This window comes from Aquarana catesbeiana, linkage group LG01 (genome assembly GCF_042186555.1).
Source record: "Aquarana catesbeiana isolate 2022-GZ linkage group LG01, ASM4218655v1, whole genome shotgun sequence".
In the NCBI taxonomy this organism is placed as follows: Eukaryota; Metazoa; Chordata; class Amphibia; order Anura; family Ranidae; genus Aquarana; species Aquarana catesbeiana.
The window spans coordinates 528,096,811-528,113,128 of NC_133324.1; the positions used below are offsets into that span (position 1 = coordinate 528,096,811).

Here is a 16,318-nt window from a genome sequence, read left to right on the forward strand (position 1 = left end):
TACATTCATCTTTACCCGTCTTCCTTCCGGGTCTGCAGACTCCGGCTGTGTGACTGGCCGGAGCCGTTTACGTCACTCCCACGCATGTGCTTGAGAGCCACCGGTCACGGCACAGGGCTCTGAAGAAGCGGCACATGTGTCGATGACGTCATTGGCTGCATATACAATAAATATATCCCCAATGATGCACGTTTAGGAGCTATTTACAGTACCTATAGATAAGCCTTCTTATAGGCTTACCTATAGGTACAATCGATTGAAGTTTACGTTCACTTTAAATGCTCTGAAAGTTTTCAAACTTATTCTTTATCAGAGGTCTCTGGCTTCACTCCTTGTCTAAACCTTTATTTAAGTTGTATCTCAGATCAGGCCTCTTTTACCACACCCTTTATTTCCTTGGGACCTTGGTCTTTCTTTCTGCCCTGCAGATCACATAACTAGACTACACTTGCCCGAAAATAGGTAAGTATACAGACCTTTCTTACACAGGTTAGTCAGAATAAGTGTTAGGAGCAGGAGAGGATAATTAAGGCATTCCACTTTAATGCATAATTCTTCTGTTATGATAATTAAAAAAAACGCTGTGCTAATGCAAGGAGCTATGCAGCAAAAAGGACAAAAATGCAGTAATATGCGATAATGTGAAACAATAATAAAGTGCACTAATTCAAAGAAGAATTCTTCTGTAACCTGTGTATTAAGAGTGTTGTGTTGTCTGTTCTAGGAGAGAGGCGAGAAGGTGTAAATGCTTCTGTCTGCACTGATGTACAAGCTGTCTTTAAAGGGAAGACTTACAGCCAGCTTCAGGTCATTTCTCAAGGAATTGAGAGCAAAATAAAGGCAGGAGGACCAAACCTGGATATTGGATATTGGGAAAGTCTTTTACAACAGCTCCGTGCTTACATGGCAAGAGCCAGGTAAAGCAAACCTTCCAATCTGGTGTATGTCTTTGTGTGTGTGTGAATTTTTGTACAAATGTGCACAATTATACAAAAAAAATACAAAGCATTAATCTGTGCTTTTGATTATTGCTTTTCTTTTGACTTTTGAGAATTTACCCTGTTACCTACACCTGACAGCTGAGGAAGTCTATTCTTATACAGTCATAAGGAGACAGTCCTCAGTCTCCCAAAAAATCAAATTTGTTTTCTTTTTGGGATAAAAGTTTTAACTAAACAAACAATAACTGACCATGGGTAGCACAGTGGCTAAGTGATTAGCACTTGGGCTTCATACACACGAGACGCAGGTGCAAACTCTGCTGAACACATGTTTTTAAAAGCTAAAACCCGTGTTTAGAAACGCCCGTTTTGCTGCGTTTTACCACGGTGTGCTAATACAGTGGAACTAGCACTATAACATATCCAAATTTGGGGTTCCTAGCACCAAGTGGCCCCGAGATACGGGGCTCCAAAGTCGGGTCGCAAAATGTCAAGCACTTCTGCAGCAGAAAAAGAACATTTTCTGACCTGAGTTTGGGGCCCCATATCTCAGGGCCACTTGGTGCTAGGAACCCCAAATTTGGTGTGCAAACACAGTGGAACTTGCACTACAACATATCCAAAGCTGGGGTTTCCTAGATATGGGGCCCCAAAGTCTGGTCGCAAAATGCCATTCTCTGCTGCAGTTTACCATCATATTTCTGTGTTTTCTGGTCCAAAAAATAGGGTTCCCTTCAAAACACTTATAAACGCAAACGCGGTACCAGCCGCGTTTGGCGTCTGAAACGTGGAAAACTTTTGCGTCTGAACCCATTTTTTTGCTTCTGGAAAAACGAGGTTAAACGCAACTGCCTAAAAACGCCAAAAAACGAGACTGTGTACATGGACACATAGGATAACATTGAATGAGTTCAGGGGCAGTTGAAAAAAGTGTCCAACTGCCTCTGAATGCGCGTTTAACAGCGTCTCGTGTGCATGAGGCCTTACACCTAGCAAGCGCTAGGGTCTTTGGTTCGAATTCCAAAAAAACGGAGCCCGACTGCCAAATGGCTGCTGCAAGTGGTTCAATCACCAGAGTGAAAAAGAGAGGGGAAAGGGGGCACCCTTGACGCATTCCTCTATGCAAGGAGAAGACATCGGAGTAAGATCCTTTGATTTGCATGGTTGCCTTTGGGCAGAATATAGTAGTTTAACCCAGCTGATAAAGTGTTTGCCTAAGCCGAAAACATTTAACACTTCCCAAAGGTGGTTCCATTCCACGCTATCGAACGATTTGATCGTGTCCAAAGAGTATGGCCCTATCTCCAACATTGGCTGATGGGAGTTGCTGGTTAAGATACTAGCTATGGATATTGCTGTTGATCTGGTGGGAATAAAGCCGGATTGATCCAGATGGACGAAACGCTGCATAACCTTATTGAGTCTATTTGCAAGCACCTTTGCCAGAATTTTAACGTCCAAGTTCAAATGTGAAATTGGATGATATGATTACGGATAGAGTCTCTCTTTCCCAGGTTTCAATAGAACCAATAATGCTAGCCACCTTCATAGAGTCCGGTAATTGGTGGGATGTAAAAGCCTTGTTTATTGCCTTTAACAACTCCGGGAGTAATGCATTTCCGTACAGTGTTTTTTTTTTTTTGTTTTTGTTAGAGAGATTAGTGGGATTGCATATTCTCCAAATATCCCTTAAACCCAATTCTTGAGTTTGACTAGAGGAAAGGGTGTATCAAATCCTGCTCGCGCTGGGTATCGATCCACAGCAGGATCCCCCACCGCATTGAAATCCCCCATCAGGAAAGGGACTCCAGGGTGATCAGCCAACAAGCGGGCCACAACCCTGAGCACCTCGCTGTTAAATGGGGGAAGTATATATACATTACCCAGAATGCAAGACAAATTATGAATGGTACATAACAGAAAAATATATCTACCCGCAGAGTCTATAAACGATTGCTGACGGGTAAAATTCACTTTAGACGCTATTAAAACAATAACACCTTTTGCATAGTTAGAAAACACAGAATGGAAGTGCAGTGGGTATAATCGAGTATGTAATATATGAGTGGCATCAGCGGTGAGGTGCGTCTCCTGCAGGCAGCCCACCATGGAACCCTAAAGGGATAATGATGTAAATAGTGCCCTTTTCTTCTTTGAGTCTTTAAGTGTTCGGATATTCCAGGACACAAAATTCACCCCAGTAGCCATAAGTAAATCAAAAAACAAAGAACTGGCTAAATAAGTCCAGGAAAAGAGGAACTTTAAGATGCAGGGGTAGGTCTTGTAGTATAACTGCAGAGAACAGGAGCATGGAGCATCCACACCATCTAGCTGAAAGGGACATCCGACTGATGGTATTCAGTTACTTTTGGAAGTCAGCTTGCAGGCCCAGGCATAAGATGTGGAACTCCGCATGAAAAATAAGAACAAAAAAACTCCAAAACAATCCAACAAAAAAAAAAAAAAATGAACATTCCTGCAGGAACTTCCATGGGGAGAAAAATACCAAGGCCGAGATGTGAGTCAGCTAGTGAACTCGCAGCCATAAGTGGAGTAAACCACCTTTGTGAGGAAAAAACGCATATTGCATATATTGCTGGTAATAGTGAGAACATCTATACAGCGATGAATTAAAGAAGACGTCTTCAAGATGGAGAGCGTGAGCAGGAGAGATGCTGCTCGTTCCTATCCAGCATCCAGCCATTGTTGCTCCAGTTTGGGAGTAGCAAAGAAATGTGCCTCTCCTTTTGCCACCACGCGAAGTTTGGCCAGGTACTGCTTCGCATAAGGAATGCGAAAGGTACAGATCCTGTGTTTAACATCATATTGCGCACGGAAATTTTGCACTTCCACTGAAAAGTCCGGGAAGAAAGAAATGTTGAAACGGTTAATTTCAACCACTCCTTTTGTGCGAGCCACAGAGAATGTTGTCGCAGTTTTTATAGTGTAGACGTTTGGGGATGAATGGATGAAAATGGTTGTCGGGCAGAAGAGGATGGACTGGAATGCGATGTGCCCTTTCACCACAAAGAAGGGCATGAAATTGTGTTTGTCAACTGTATCTAGCAGCCATTTTTCAATTAAGGCGACCGGATCTCTTCCTTTTTATACGTTCTGGCAATCCCAGGATGTGACTATTATTTCTGCGTAAATGATTTTCAATGTCATCAATATGAGTAGCGTAGATTTGAACAGCGATGTTGTTAGCTTTAATATCGCGTTTGGCAGAGGCCATCTCGTCTTTCAAAGACCTCATTCTGCCTTCAAGTGCCATAGTGCGCTTCCGCACATTCTGCATGTCGTGACGGATAAGCCCCACCTCCCAACGCAATTGCTGAAATTGGTTAGTAGGTGTACTCAAAGCAGTGTTGCCACATTGTACAGCTTGTAGTACATCTTTTAAGGTAGGCTTAGGAGAAGAATCCTTTAATATAGCTCAAGTATGTTCAGCCCAGTCTCCAGTTTTGCAGCTGCATCTCTGCTCCTGTCTTGTGGGGATGGAGTGGACTGGCACCATCTTGGACGGCTCGGTCTCTTCTCTATTCTTTTGTGTCATCGATCTGTTGACTGGGCGGTGAAGCAGCATGGAGCAAAGGGTGTACTGACCCTGCAGCCAGATGAGGGGGAGAGGTACTGCCCTCTGAGGATGTCTCTAAAGCGGTTAATGGGCAGATGTCCGGCGGCAGGTCCCAGGCTAGCACCCGCTCACATCGGCAGTTTGGCCAAGTCCTGGCGTGGTCAGTTTTTAATCTGAAAGCAGAGGGAATGGCAGGAACACCAGGAATTTCACACAAAGGAAGCAATACAAGGAGAAGAGGAAATTTTCTCATACAAGTACACGGTACAACAGGCACATATCAGGAATATGAAATTGACTCGGTAAATTGATGATAGGCAACTCCTATCCTCATATTGATTAGTGGTTCCAAATTAATAACTACTGCAGTAGGGAACAGACACAAAAGATACGCTCAGCATCTTTCCAAATTACTGTTCTGCTTTATTATGACGCAATTGAAGGTTTTTATGCACATGATTACGTAGGTATCACATTAATATTACAATTGTACGTTTATGGTAACAAGGGGAGTTACATAGGCAGGCTAATTCTAATCAGGACTCGAAAGAATGTAAACATTTACTGAAAACATTATTAGTGCTGTGTGCACAGTGAGGGCAGTGTGCAATACATACAAAATACAATACAATTATATACAGAACTTACAAATTTCCATTACAGTCTCCCCTCTTTTGATCAATATTTTGATCACTAACCATACCTGCTATCACCTTTAACCTGGAACCTCCAAACGCTTAGGTGGAGGTAGTCCTGGCCAAAGAGGCAAAAAACTCCATTGTGGAGAAAATAATAGCTGAGCAACTTTTTCATTACAAAATGACTTTTCATTGTGAAAAACAAATGATTGATAAGACATATTTACAGAGTACTGGCTGTACACTCCTGTGGCCAGAATGGCCTCCTAGCTGAATTGTTGGCATGCTGACTTATCAGCATATGTAAACACAGACAATTCTACATAAAATGGAAGACATACAAAAGACAAATATGACTTCAACATGGCTAAACTATTTTTCAAATATATATATCCCTTACAATTAAAGTAATTGAATCAAAAAGTACCCTAGACTGTGATCACAAGAGGGAAACAAATCAAACACAGAGATTTCTTTAATTTAGTCATTTTTGCAGTGTCTGGTGTGGATCCAGGTGACTTTTCCTTCAAGTTTTGCAAAAACTGTACATGAACTAGATGCTGTATTGAGTCTCCAAACATTTCCTTATATATAAATGTCTCTTAACAATCCAAAAGTCACCTGGCTTTAGTTTTAGATCCTTCCAAACTTTTAGGATCTGGAATTAGGGAGAAAACACATAAATGAGATGGTAAAAAAACCTTAAAAGATCATCGACATTCTCTGTGAGATCCGAATGGAGGACTTCAGCTGCTGAGACAAAATATAAGCAAGTGAGTAACACACTCCCAAACAAAATCCCATAGGGAGAGAGTCCAACATCCCCCTTAGAGGCTTGATAAAATATAAGAAAACATTCAGGCAAAAGTTTTCTAGTTTCTTACTTTACTTTGTCCGCTACATTGTAGACAGTAGGGGGTGTAAAAATAAAACCTCAAAACTTCTAGTAAGGACTCTCCTATTAAAAATGATTTCCTCTGTTACTCTCTGTACTTTCTGGCACTCTGTACTTACAAACTACTTCTGATAACACTTTTTACTGTGGCCTTTGCAGTAGCATTTGCCACTGGACATTCAAAAAACATGTCCATACAGACAAAATGCATACTTGTAAGATCTGGACTTGGACATCTGGATATATCTTTTTTGTAATCTCTGGAAGGGATGTTCAGCTTTTGGTAACACCTTTGGTAACAGGTAAAACAAGAAGTGGTATGTTATAAAAACAACTGTGGTGAACCCTGGCTCTATCCCACACTCATTTACTAAGGCAGCCATAACTTCTTGTGACTGATGACACGGTCCATGTGTCAAGCTGGAGGGAAAAGAGTGGCAGGCAGACATAAATGATCACCTTTTCCAAAGTCCTGTTTCATAAGAAGTTGCCCCCTGTGGACCACTTGTTCTTCTCGTTCTGGGGTCCTTAAAGTTGAATTATTAATCCCAGCTATACTGGGCCAGAACTAGGGTGGAATCTGTGAGTTGCACAGACCCATCAAGTGTCCGGGGCTGTAAATGCAGCATCCTTAGTCACCTGGTCTGCTTTCATGTGTGAAAGTTAATATGGCTACCTCAGCAAGAACCTGGAAGGCTGAAAACAGCCGATCAAATTAACTTGGCATGCTTGGTTGGTTTACCTGCTGAAGTAAAAACAAACTTCTGGCCCTTTAAATGGAACCAAAAGCATTCTATATCTCGACTATCTATATAAATATACACTCTTTTTATAGCTCACAGGCTTTGCTAAAACATGGAGCTCTGCTTCTTGAGCTGGGGAAAAAGGATACAATGACTTTGAATACAGAGTATCCTTCTGGGTGATAAACTGCATACTCAAATCTACAAAAAATTTAATATCTGGGTCTTCAGGGAGTGTGTCCCGCACTGGGCTCACAGCAGCTGATTCCTACACCATCAATTTAACACATGTGTCTTTTCCTTTCTTTTGAATAAATGTCCACATTTTTCATTGTTAGATTTGTACATAAATAAACTCATATTTTAAACCTTTCATTAGACAAACATTTAGTTAGCTGTATACTTGCTGCACAGAATGTCGGACCATTAAAAATTAAATGTTTGACCAAAACAATATCTAACTTTGTCTAATAGCACCTTTGCATAAAAGCTACAGCTCTGATATATCGGGGTGAACCCTTCATTACTGGGTCCAGCTTGCATAAATATATTACAATAGCTTGTTTTCTATCATGCTATTTGTGTAAGAACTCCAGTTTCATGTTTCAAAAGACAACTTCTTCCTGGCAATATTATAATAAATGATAACAATACCCTGCGGTCATGCAGAGATGTCCATAAATCCAAAACTATTCTTCTGCTTATACCACTGTACTTACAAGAAAAAGGGGCACATCATTTCACAATCCACACATTCTGCTTTGGATTTCAAAAATAAAAATAAATAAAAACAAAAGGAACAATCTGTATGATGGACCAGAAAGCATCAAAAACTATAAAACAACTGGCTGCAGGTGGCATCTATCCTAACAGGGTGTGTGGACTTGATGTGATGGGTCTGTTATATTTAAATTTTATTTATTATTACTCTCACATCATGGACCGCACATCAAGTTATTATCAAAAACCTTAAAATTTCATTTTTGTAGAAGAACTTCTTATGTATCCCATCCATCTTGGCTTTGTTAAATATTATGGCAGCTTTATTCAAAATAACAACCTCATCTTAATCTTTTTTTCTCTCAATAAGGGCTTATTGTATAAATGTAAAATGACAAAATTGTTATCTTAATCTAAACCAATCCCATTTTTACAAATTTCCCCAATAACCTGGATTTCATTTCCAACCAAAGGTTGTCTAAACCAGTTTCAATATATCTATATAATTGTTAAACTCATATTAGAAATGAATACTCATTATTACTTAATTTTACTTAATTTCCCTTTTTTAAATGCACTGTTTCCACTATCAAAGGATATTCAATTTGTGTAATACACGGTTAAATGTAACCTTCATTTTACCATGTTTGGAAAACAGATTCAAAATAATTGTGATCACATTGTTTACCATTAGATTCGTTAACCCGGCACATTTTGTTATAAATGTTTTGTCTAAAAAACAGAAATTGGCAATGGTGTCCTTCCAGCTTATCACTAACCTCTCATCCCAGCTACATTTCTTTCATGAGAGCACAAAGGAGGGGGTCACATCTGCGTACATGACACACACAAGCAATAGAACTAAAGGTCCCAGCATTCGCACACACATACACCAATATCTCTCTAAAATCGCTTACATTTTCCCATTTGTACACAACACATGCATATCATTCTCTCACTTTCTTTTAACTCTTTAATATTTCCCTGCATAAATTCGGCATTCCTTATTTTGTTCAGATATCTTTTATATCTAGCTTCTATGATCAGATGGGCAGCCAGAGTGCTCATCCCATCTTCCCTCTCTGACAACATGTAAAGTATTCTGTTTTAATTCTCATTTCTCTGTTTCTGACTTTTACTAGTTGTAGTGCCTGACCCCAAATTCATCCCACAACTTAACATGAAAATGTCCCTTTCTGACTAGTGTTAATGTCACCCTTGATCCATCCTGCTCACATAGATAGCTGTTTCTCTAGCTGTTTACTCTGCATGATTCTTAGTCCCTGTGGACCTTGGTAACCCAGTTACCCATTGTGGATCCATGTCCACTCTAATCATTAATCTAGGGGCTCAGTATAGGCGGAACTGCACTTTTGGTTCATATATAGCGCTCCTCTTGCGCTGGGCATTTTTGAGGGTCTCTTACCCTTCATTCCCTTACTTAATTCAATGCCCATAATGACTGGCCAGTCTTCTCTACATGTGCCTATACCCTCTTGCCTCTAAAGTACTTTATCTAGCAGATGTACTACATATACCTGTGAACAGCACTATTCTTCCCTTTCTTTTCTATAACACTCCAATGGACAGTAGACAGGGACAACATAACATATAACCACCAATCAATACAGTTCGATTAAGGGGAGTAAAATAGGTACCCTTTGTCCCAAAAAATGCCTTACCGATCAAGGAAGTCTGATAACTCAAATGTAAACAAAAGGCTTACCTCAGCCGGCTGATTATCAGAAATTCCCGGATCGTCTCAAGCTCCTCGTTTTGGATACTCAGGGTCACCTGGAATCCCCTCCTAAGGCAAAGCTCGCCATGCTGACTCGGTTAAATTGATGATAGGCAACTCCTATCCTCATATTGATTAGTGGTTCCAAATTAATAATAACTACTGCAGTAGGGAACAGACACAAAAGATACGCTCAGCATCTTTCCAAATTACTGTTCTGCTTTATTATGACGCAATTGAAGGTTTTTATGCACATGATTACGTAGGTATCACATTAATATTACAATTGTACGTTTATGGTAACAAGGGGAGTTACATAGGCAGGCTAATTCTAATCAGGACTCGAAAGAATGTAAACATTTACTGAAAACATTATTAGTGCTGTGTGCACAGTGAGGGCAGTGTGCAATACATACAAAATACAATACAATTATATACAGAACTTACAAATTTCCATTACAGAAATGTTGGGGTAACAAATACTTTAAGAAGTAGTAGGAATCTCAAGAAAAACAAACACACCTAGTGTGTTACCAAAGATAATTTAATAATAAAAATGTTTTATATAAAAGTGGGTACTCACAAAATGCAACTGACAAAAGGCCATAAAAACAATGCATGGACAAGCACAGAACACGGGGTACAGCTAACGCGTTTCAGGGTGCACCCCCTTCCTCAGAGCTAGGCCTCTGTGCATGTCCATGCATTGTTTTTATGGCCTTTTGTCAGTTGCATTTTGAGTACCCACTTTTATATAAAACATTTTTATTGTTAAATTATCTTTGGTAATGCACTAGGTGTGTGTGCCTTCCATTTCTGTTTTTCTTGTAGATCCTTTCGGATTACCTTATCTGAGGAAGGCAGCATCCACCCAGTTTTGGATACCATTATATACCTTTCACACCATCATTTTATTTGATATCTGTTATTTCACACTTTGGAAGACCTATTAGCGCTGGAAGTGACTGTATTTTTTGTATCTCTAAAGTAGTAGGAATCTGTTACAGAGAAAGATACCTGTAGCACATAGCTCTGATGGATGTAGTGATTTCCTAGTAGAACAATAAGGCAGGTGTTAGTTACTGAGTAACTGTCCCCCACATGCTATGAGTTAGGAATGGCCGTTTCCATCATTTTAAAAATGAAAGTAAGTGTCTAATTCTGAAATCTAATTTTTTTCTCCTCTGTCCTTTTCAGGCTTAGAGAGAGGCACCAGGATATTCTACGACAGAAACTGTTCAAGCTCAAGCAAGAACAAGGTGTTGAAAGCGAGCCTTTGTTCCCTATTGTAAAGCAAGAGCCATGTTCTCCCTGTGAAAGGTTAATTTAAATTTGTCTTCTAAGCTGTGTAATTGTATTCTGTCTTTAAAAATTCCTTAAAATCTAGACACTAGACTGTCTAGTCATCTGATTTTTCTGCAAGTAAATACATACAAGTAAATACATTTTTATTAAGCGGCAAATCTGATATTCAGTAACCATTAAGTACAGGTTAATCTTCCAGGTGCATGTATTTTAAATGACAGTTATTTACCGTAAGGGAATATTTGGCAAAGGTTATATTGTCTGCTTTATAAATATGCCCCCAATTTTTAAAATTTTAAACAAACTTTACCCTATACTTCATGACAGCGCACCTCTTTCTCCTTAGTGTTGTCTACTGCTCTCTTCCAGTGAACTAAAGTAGTATAGGTACTGTGTAAACAAGGAGCTGATCTACACTTGCTATAGCCTATTATTATTATTATTATTATTATTATTATTATTATACAGGACAGTACAATTACAATATAGTTCAATACATAAGGAATAGGAGGGCCCTGCTCATGGAGCTTACAATCTAAAGGGAGGAGGGATAATACAAAAGGTAATAGCTGCAGGGGGAGATCTGATGGAGGTGACTCAAGTACAGTTCTTAGGTGGAAGTGGGGTAGGCTTCCCTGAATAAATGAGTTTTTAAGGATCGCCTGAAGGCAGACAGGAGAGCTGACCAGATATACTGGGGCAGGAATTTCCAGAGGATGGGGTAGGCTCTGGAGAAGTCTTGGCGGCGAGTGTGGGAGGAGGTAACAAGGGACCAAGAGAGCAGGAGGTCTTGGGAGGAGCGGAGAGTACAATTTGGGCGATATCTGCAGATGAGGTTGGTTATATAGCTGGATATACCAGGTTGTTATAGATGTTGTGGATGGCCTTGTATGTTGTGGTTAGTATTTTGAATTTTCTACGATGTGGTGGGGGAAGCCAGAGAAGAGATTGATAGAGAGGGGCAGCACTTACAGATCGGTTAGTAAGGTGTATTAGTCTATCAACAGCATTTATAATAGACTGAAGGGGGGATAGCCTGTGTAAAGGAAGGCCAGTGAGGAGGGAGTTGCAGTAATCAGAGCGGGAAATAACCAAGGAGTGAATATGTTGTTTTGTGGTGTCAGTCAGGAAGAGGAGAATTCTGGAAATGTTGCAGAGGTTAAGACTGCAAGATTTGGCCAGTGATTGGATGTGGGGGCTGAAGAAGAGTTCAGAGTCTAGGATTACACGTAGCATCCTGCCATGTGTGGCGGGACCAATGGTTGTGCCATTAATCTCAATGGTAAACTCATGGGGAGGGAATTGGAGGAAATAATACAATCTCAGTTTTAGAAAGATTGAGTTTGAGGAATTGGTGTGACATCCATACTGATATAAACAAAGATTTTTGGGGCACACCCTAAAAAATGCATAAAAGATGGTGTAGCCATAAAACCATACAAACAGAAAAAAAGATTACAGCGCACACATACATGTTATAGGAGGAGTCCTTTTAATTCTCCCATTTAGAGGAGTGTATGCTCCCATGGTTCAGAAAAGCAGGATCATCAATTCTATGGATAGCGTAGGACCCACTAATTGGGGTACTTTGTCGCTGTAAGTGGGCTTAGCACTATATGACCATATAGTGTGACCAAACCCCCGTATTTTCTGAATATGCTCAGGTGTTTTTAAATAGCCTTGCAGGAGTTAAATGTCATTTTTGTATGTGTGCGCTGTAATCCATACTGATATGTCGCTCAGTAAATTTGTGATATGCGAGGAGATTGAGGGGGTGAGTTGAGGAGTCGAGCGATAGATCTGGGTATCGTCAGCATAGAGGTGGAATTGGAAGCCATGGAGATTATCGGCTGGCCCAGGGAACAGCTATAGAGAGAGATTAGGAGGGGCCCAAGAAAGGAGCCTTGGGGTACCCCAACAGAAAAAGGAAAAAGCGCAGAGAAGATGGTGTTATTTGTGACGCTGAAAGTGTGCTGAGATAGGTAGGAATAGAACCAGGAAAGAGCAGAGTTGTGCAGTTTGAGGAGGAGTGGGTGGTCAACTGTGCCAAAGGCAGCAGGAAGGTCTAAAACTATGAGTATGGAGTACTGGCCGTTAGTTTTAGCAGTTAGTAGGTCATTGGTGAGTTTTAGTACGGCAGTTTCAGTGGATTGTTGTTGGTGGATGCCAGATTGTAGGTGATCGAGAAGGTTTTTATCGGTGAGGTAGCAACTTAAGTGGGGGGGAGGGGGGGTAATCAGTGCATGTTTGAGCAGGGAGGGAAAGGTGCCTGAGGAGATGTTGAAGATGTGGGTTAGAGAGTTTAGGATAGTGCAGGAAGATGTTTGCAGTAATTGTGAGGGGACAGGTGGTGAGTGGAGGCAGGGGGGAAGTAAGAAATTATAGGTATAGCAGAGTTGACGAGGTTTTGATGAGAGTGGGGTAGAAGGTTTGTTTAGCAGTGTGGAGGTAGGAGTTGTACAGTCAGGTCCATAAATATTGGGACATCGACACAATTTTAATCTTTTTGCCTCTACACCACCACAATGGATTTGAAATGAAACGAACAAGATGCGCTTTAACTGCAGACTTTCAGCTTTAATTTGAGGGTATTTACATCCAAATCCAACGGTGAACGGTATAGGAATTACAACAGTTTGTATATGTGCCTCCCACTTTTTAAGAGATCAAAAGTAATGGAACAGATTAACAATCATCCATCAAACTTTCACTTTTTAATACTTGGTTGCAAATCCTTTGCAGTCAATTACAGCCTGAATTCTGGAACGCATGGACGCTGGGTTTCATCCCTGGTGATGCTCTGCCAGGCCTCTACTGCAACTGTCTTCAGTTCCTGCTTGTTCTTGGGGCATTTTCCCTTCAGTTTTGTCTTCAGAAAGTGAAATGCATGCTCAATCGGATTCAGGTCGGGTGATTGACTTGGCCATTGCATAACATTCCACTTCTTTCCATTAAAAAACTCTTTGGTTGCTTTCACAGTATGCTTCGGGTCATTGTCCATCTGCACTGTGTAGCGCCGTCCAATGAGTTCTGAAGCATTTTGCTGAATATGAGCAGATAATATTGCCCGAAACACTTCAGAATTCATCCTGCTGCTTTCGTCAGCAGTCACGTCATCAATAAATACAAGAGAACTAGTTCCATTGGCAGCCATACATGCCCACACCATGACACTACCATCACCGTGCTTCACTGATTAGGTGGTATGCTTTGGATCATGAGCAGTTCCTTTCCTTCTCCATACTCTTCTTTTCCCATCACTCTGGTACAAGTTGATCTTGGTCTCATCTGTCCATAGGATGATGTTCCAGAACTGTGAAGGCTTTTTTAGATGTTGTTTGGCAAACTCTAATCTGGCCTTCCTGTTTTTGAGGCTCACTGATGGTTTACATCTTGTGGTGAACCCTCTGTATTCACTCTGGTGAAGTCTTCTCTTGATTGTTGACTATGACACACATACACCTATGTCCTGGAGAGTGTTCTTGATCTGGTCAACTGTTGTGAAGGGTGTTTTCTTCACCAGGGAAAGAATTCTTCAGTCATCCACCACAGTTGTTTTCCTTGGTCTTCCGGGTCTGTTGGTGTTGCTGAGCTCACCGGTATGTTCTTTCTTTTTAAGGATGTTCCAAACAGTTGATTTGGCCACACCTAATGTTTTCGCTATCTCTCTGATGGGTTTGTTTTGTTTTTTCAGCCTAATGATGGCTTGCTTCACTGATATTGACAGCTCTTTGGATCTCATATTGAGAGTTGACAGCAACAGATTCCAAATGCAAATAGCATGCTTGAAATGAACTCTGGACCTTTTATCTGCTCCTTGTAAATGGAATAATGAGGAAATAACACACACCTGGCCATGGAACAGCTGAGCAGCCAATTGTCCCATTACTTTTGGGCCCTTAAAAAGTGGGAAGCACATATACAAACTATTGTAATTCCTACATCGTTCACCTGATTTGGATGTAAATACCCTCAAATTAAAGCTGAAAGTCTGCAGTTAAAGCAGATCTTGTTCGTTTCATTTCAAATCCATTGTGGTGTATAGAGCCAAAAAGATTAGAATTGTGTTGATGTCCCAATATTTATGGACCTGACTGTATTTGAGGACAGATTTGTAGAGGGTAAAGTCTTGCAGGGATTTCGTTTTACCCCATGCTCGCTGAAGAGCATAGCTGTGTCTCCTAAAACTTCTAGTGTTGTCTGTTTGTCAGGGTTGTAGCAGACAAGGCCTGGTTTTGTTTGCAGAGAGAGGAGCGAGTGTGTCCAGGAACGATGGCAGCATTTTGTTGTAGACAGAAGTGGGCAGATCTGGGCAGGGGTGTGATTTTATCACAAAGGCAGTCAGTAGCAGAATGAAGAAGGGAAGGGTAATTGCAGGTTTGGAGGCATGGGGAGGTAGGAGAAAGGAGAGTGTGAAACTGATAAGGTTGTGATCAGAGAGAGGAAAAAGGGTGTTAGGGAGGTTGCAGGGAGTACAGAGGTGGGAGAACACGAGGTCGAGAGTGTTGCCATTGGAGTGAGTGGTGGTTTGTGTCCATTGTGTTAGGCTGAGGAGTTGAGAAGTGGATCAGGTGTTAACATTGGTTGGAATTTTAATGTCACCGAGGATGATGGCGGGTATTTTAGAGGAGAGAAAGTAGGGCAGCCATGTGGAGAAGTCATTGAGAAAACGTAACACTGGGCTGGGAGGCTGTTAAATTATTACAATCTTCAAACAAACTGGAGAAAATAGACAAATGTAGTGCACTTCAAAATAACAGAGGGAAAAAGAGGGAGGTGTGGGAAGAACCTGGAAGGTGATTTGTGGGGTGAGGAGAAGTCCAACTCCTCCTCCTCTTTTTTTCATCCGCTGGGTCTGGGTGAGTGAGTTCAGAGGAGGGCAGCTGGAGACGCAGTGTCAGATTTGTGAAGCCAGGTATTGGTAATGGCAAGTAGATTGAGGGAGTTAGAGAGAAAAAGGTCATTGACAGAGGCAAGTTTGTTAGAGACTGAGCGGGCATTCCAGAGGGCACACATAAGGGGGGCTGACTTGTGGAAACAGAAGAATTGAGAAAAGAGTGAGGATTATGGCTGCTGCCAAAGAAGGTAGGCTGCCAATTATGGGGGTGAAAGTTAGCTGGTGAAGGGACAGGGTTTGGGGCAATATCCCCAGAAGTTAGGAGTAGTGGAAGGGTAAGGTGGGAGCGAGATTTATTCGACGGCCTCCCGTGCTCGCGCATCTCGCGTGCCCCCTGCGGCACGCACCCAGGGGTGTCCATGATGGCTGAGTCCTCGGGACCCAGCACATCACAAATCATGGTGAAGAGCCAATCACAGCAGCCCTTCATCACGGGATCGCTCCGTCCAATCACTTGTCAACAAACCAGCATCAAGGCCAATTCAGCTCGCGCTGCTGCAGTCTCTCTCTCTCTCTCTCTCCTCACATGCTGTATCAGTGCTCCTACATTGCCATCAGTGCCACTAAAGTGATCATCAGTGCTGCTACAGTGCCCTGTTAGTGCCTATCAGTGAGAGCTCATCAGTGCCACCCTATCAGTGGATCCTCATCAGCGCCTGTCAGTGCCGTTAAAAAAGCGTTTTCGTTTTTCTTTCCACATTTTCCAAAAACTTGTGGAAAAAAATGACACATTCAAAAGACTCATTATGCCTCATAGAATATATGTTGGGCTGTTTGCTTTCCAAAATGGGGTTATTTTGTGGGCGTTTCCATTGCCCTGGTGCTCCAGGGCCTTCAAAAGGGTAATAGGTAGTCAAGAAATTA

At 41.4% G+C, this 16,318-nt stretch overlaps 1 protein-coding gene across 1 annotated transcript in view; it reads left to right on the plus strand.

The window, feature by feature from the left end:
* CACTIN (cactin, spliceosome C complex subunit) overlaps nucleotides 1-16,318 on the plus strand; it is a 491,157-nt gene that overhangs the window by 261,455 nt on the left and 213,384 nt on the right. The window contains exons 7-8 of the mRNA XM_073594704.1: nucleotides 725-917; nucleotides 10,450-10,572. Coding sequence (XP_073450805.1) covers nucleotides 725-917; nucleotides 10,450-10,572 — 316 coding nt within the window. The remainder of the gene's footprint in view (nucleotides 1-724; nucleotides 918-10,449; nucleotides 10,573-16,318) is intronic.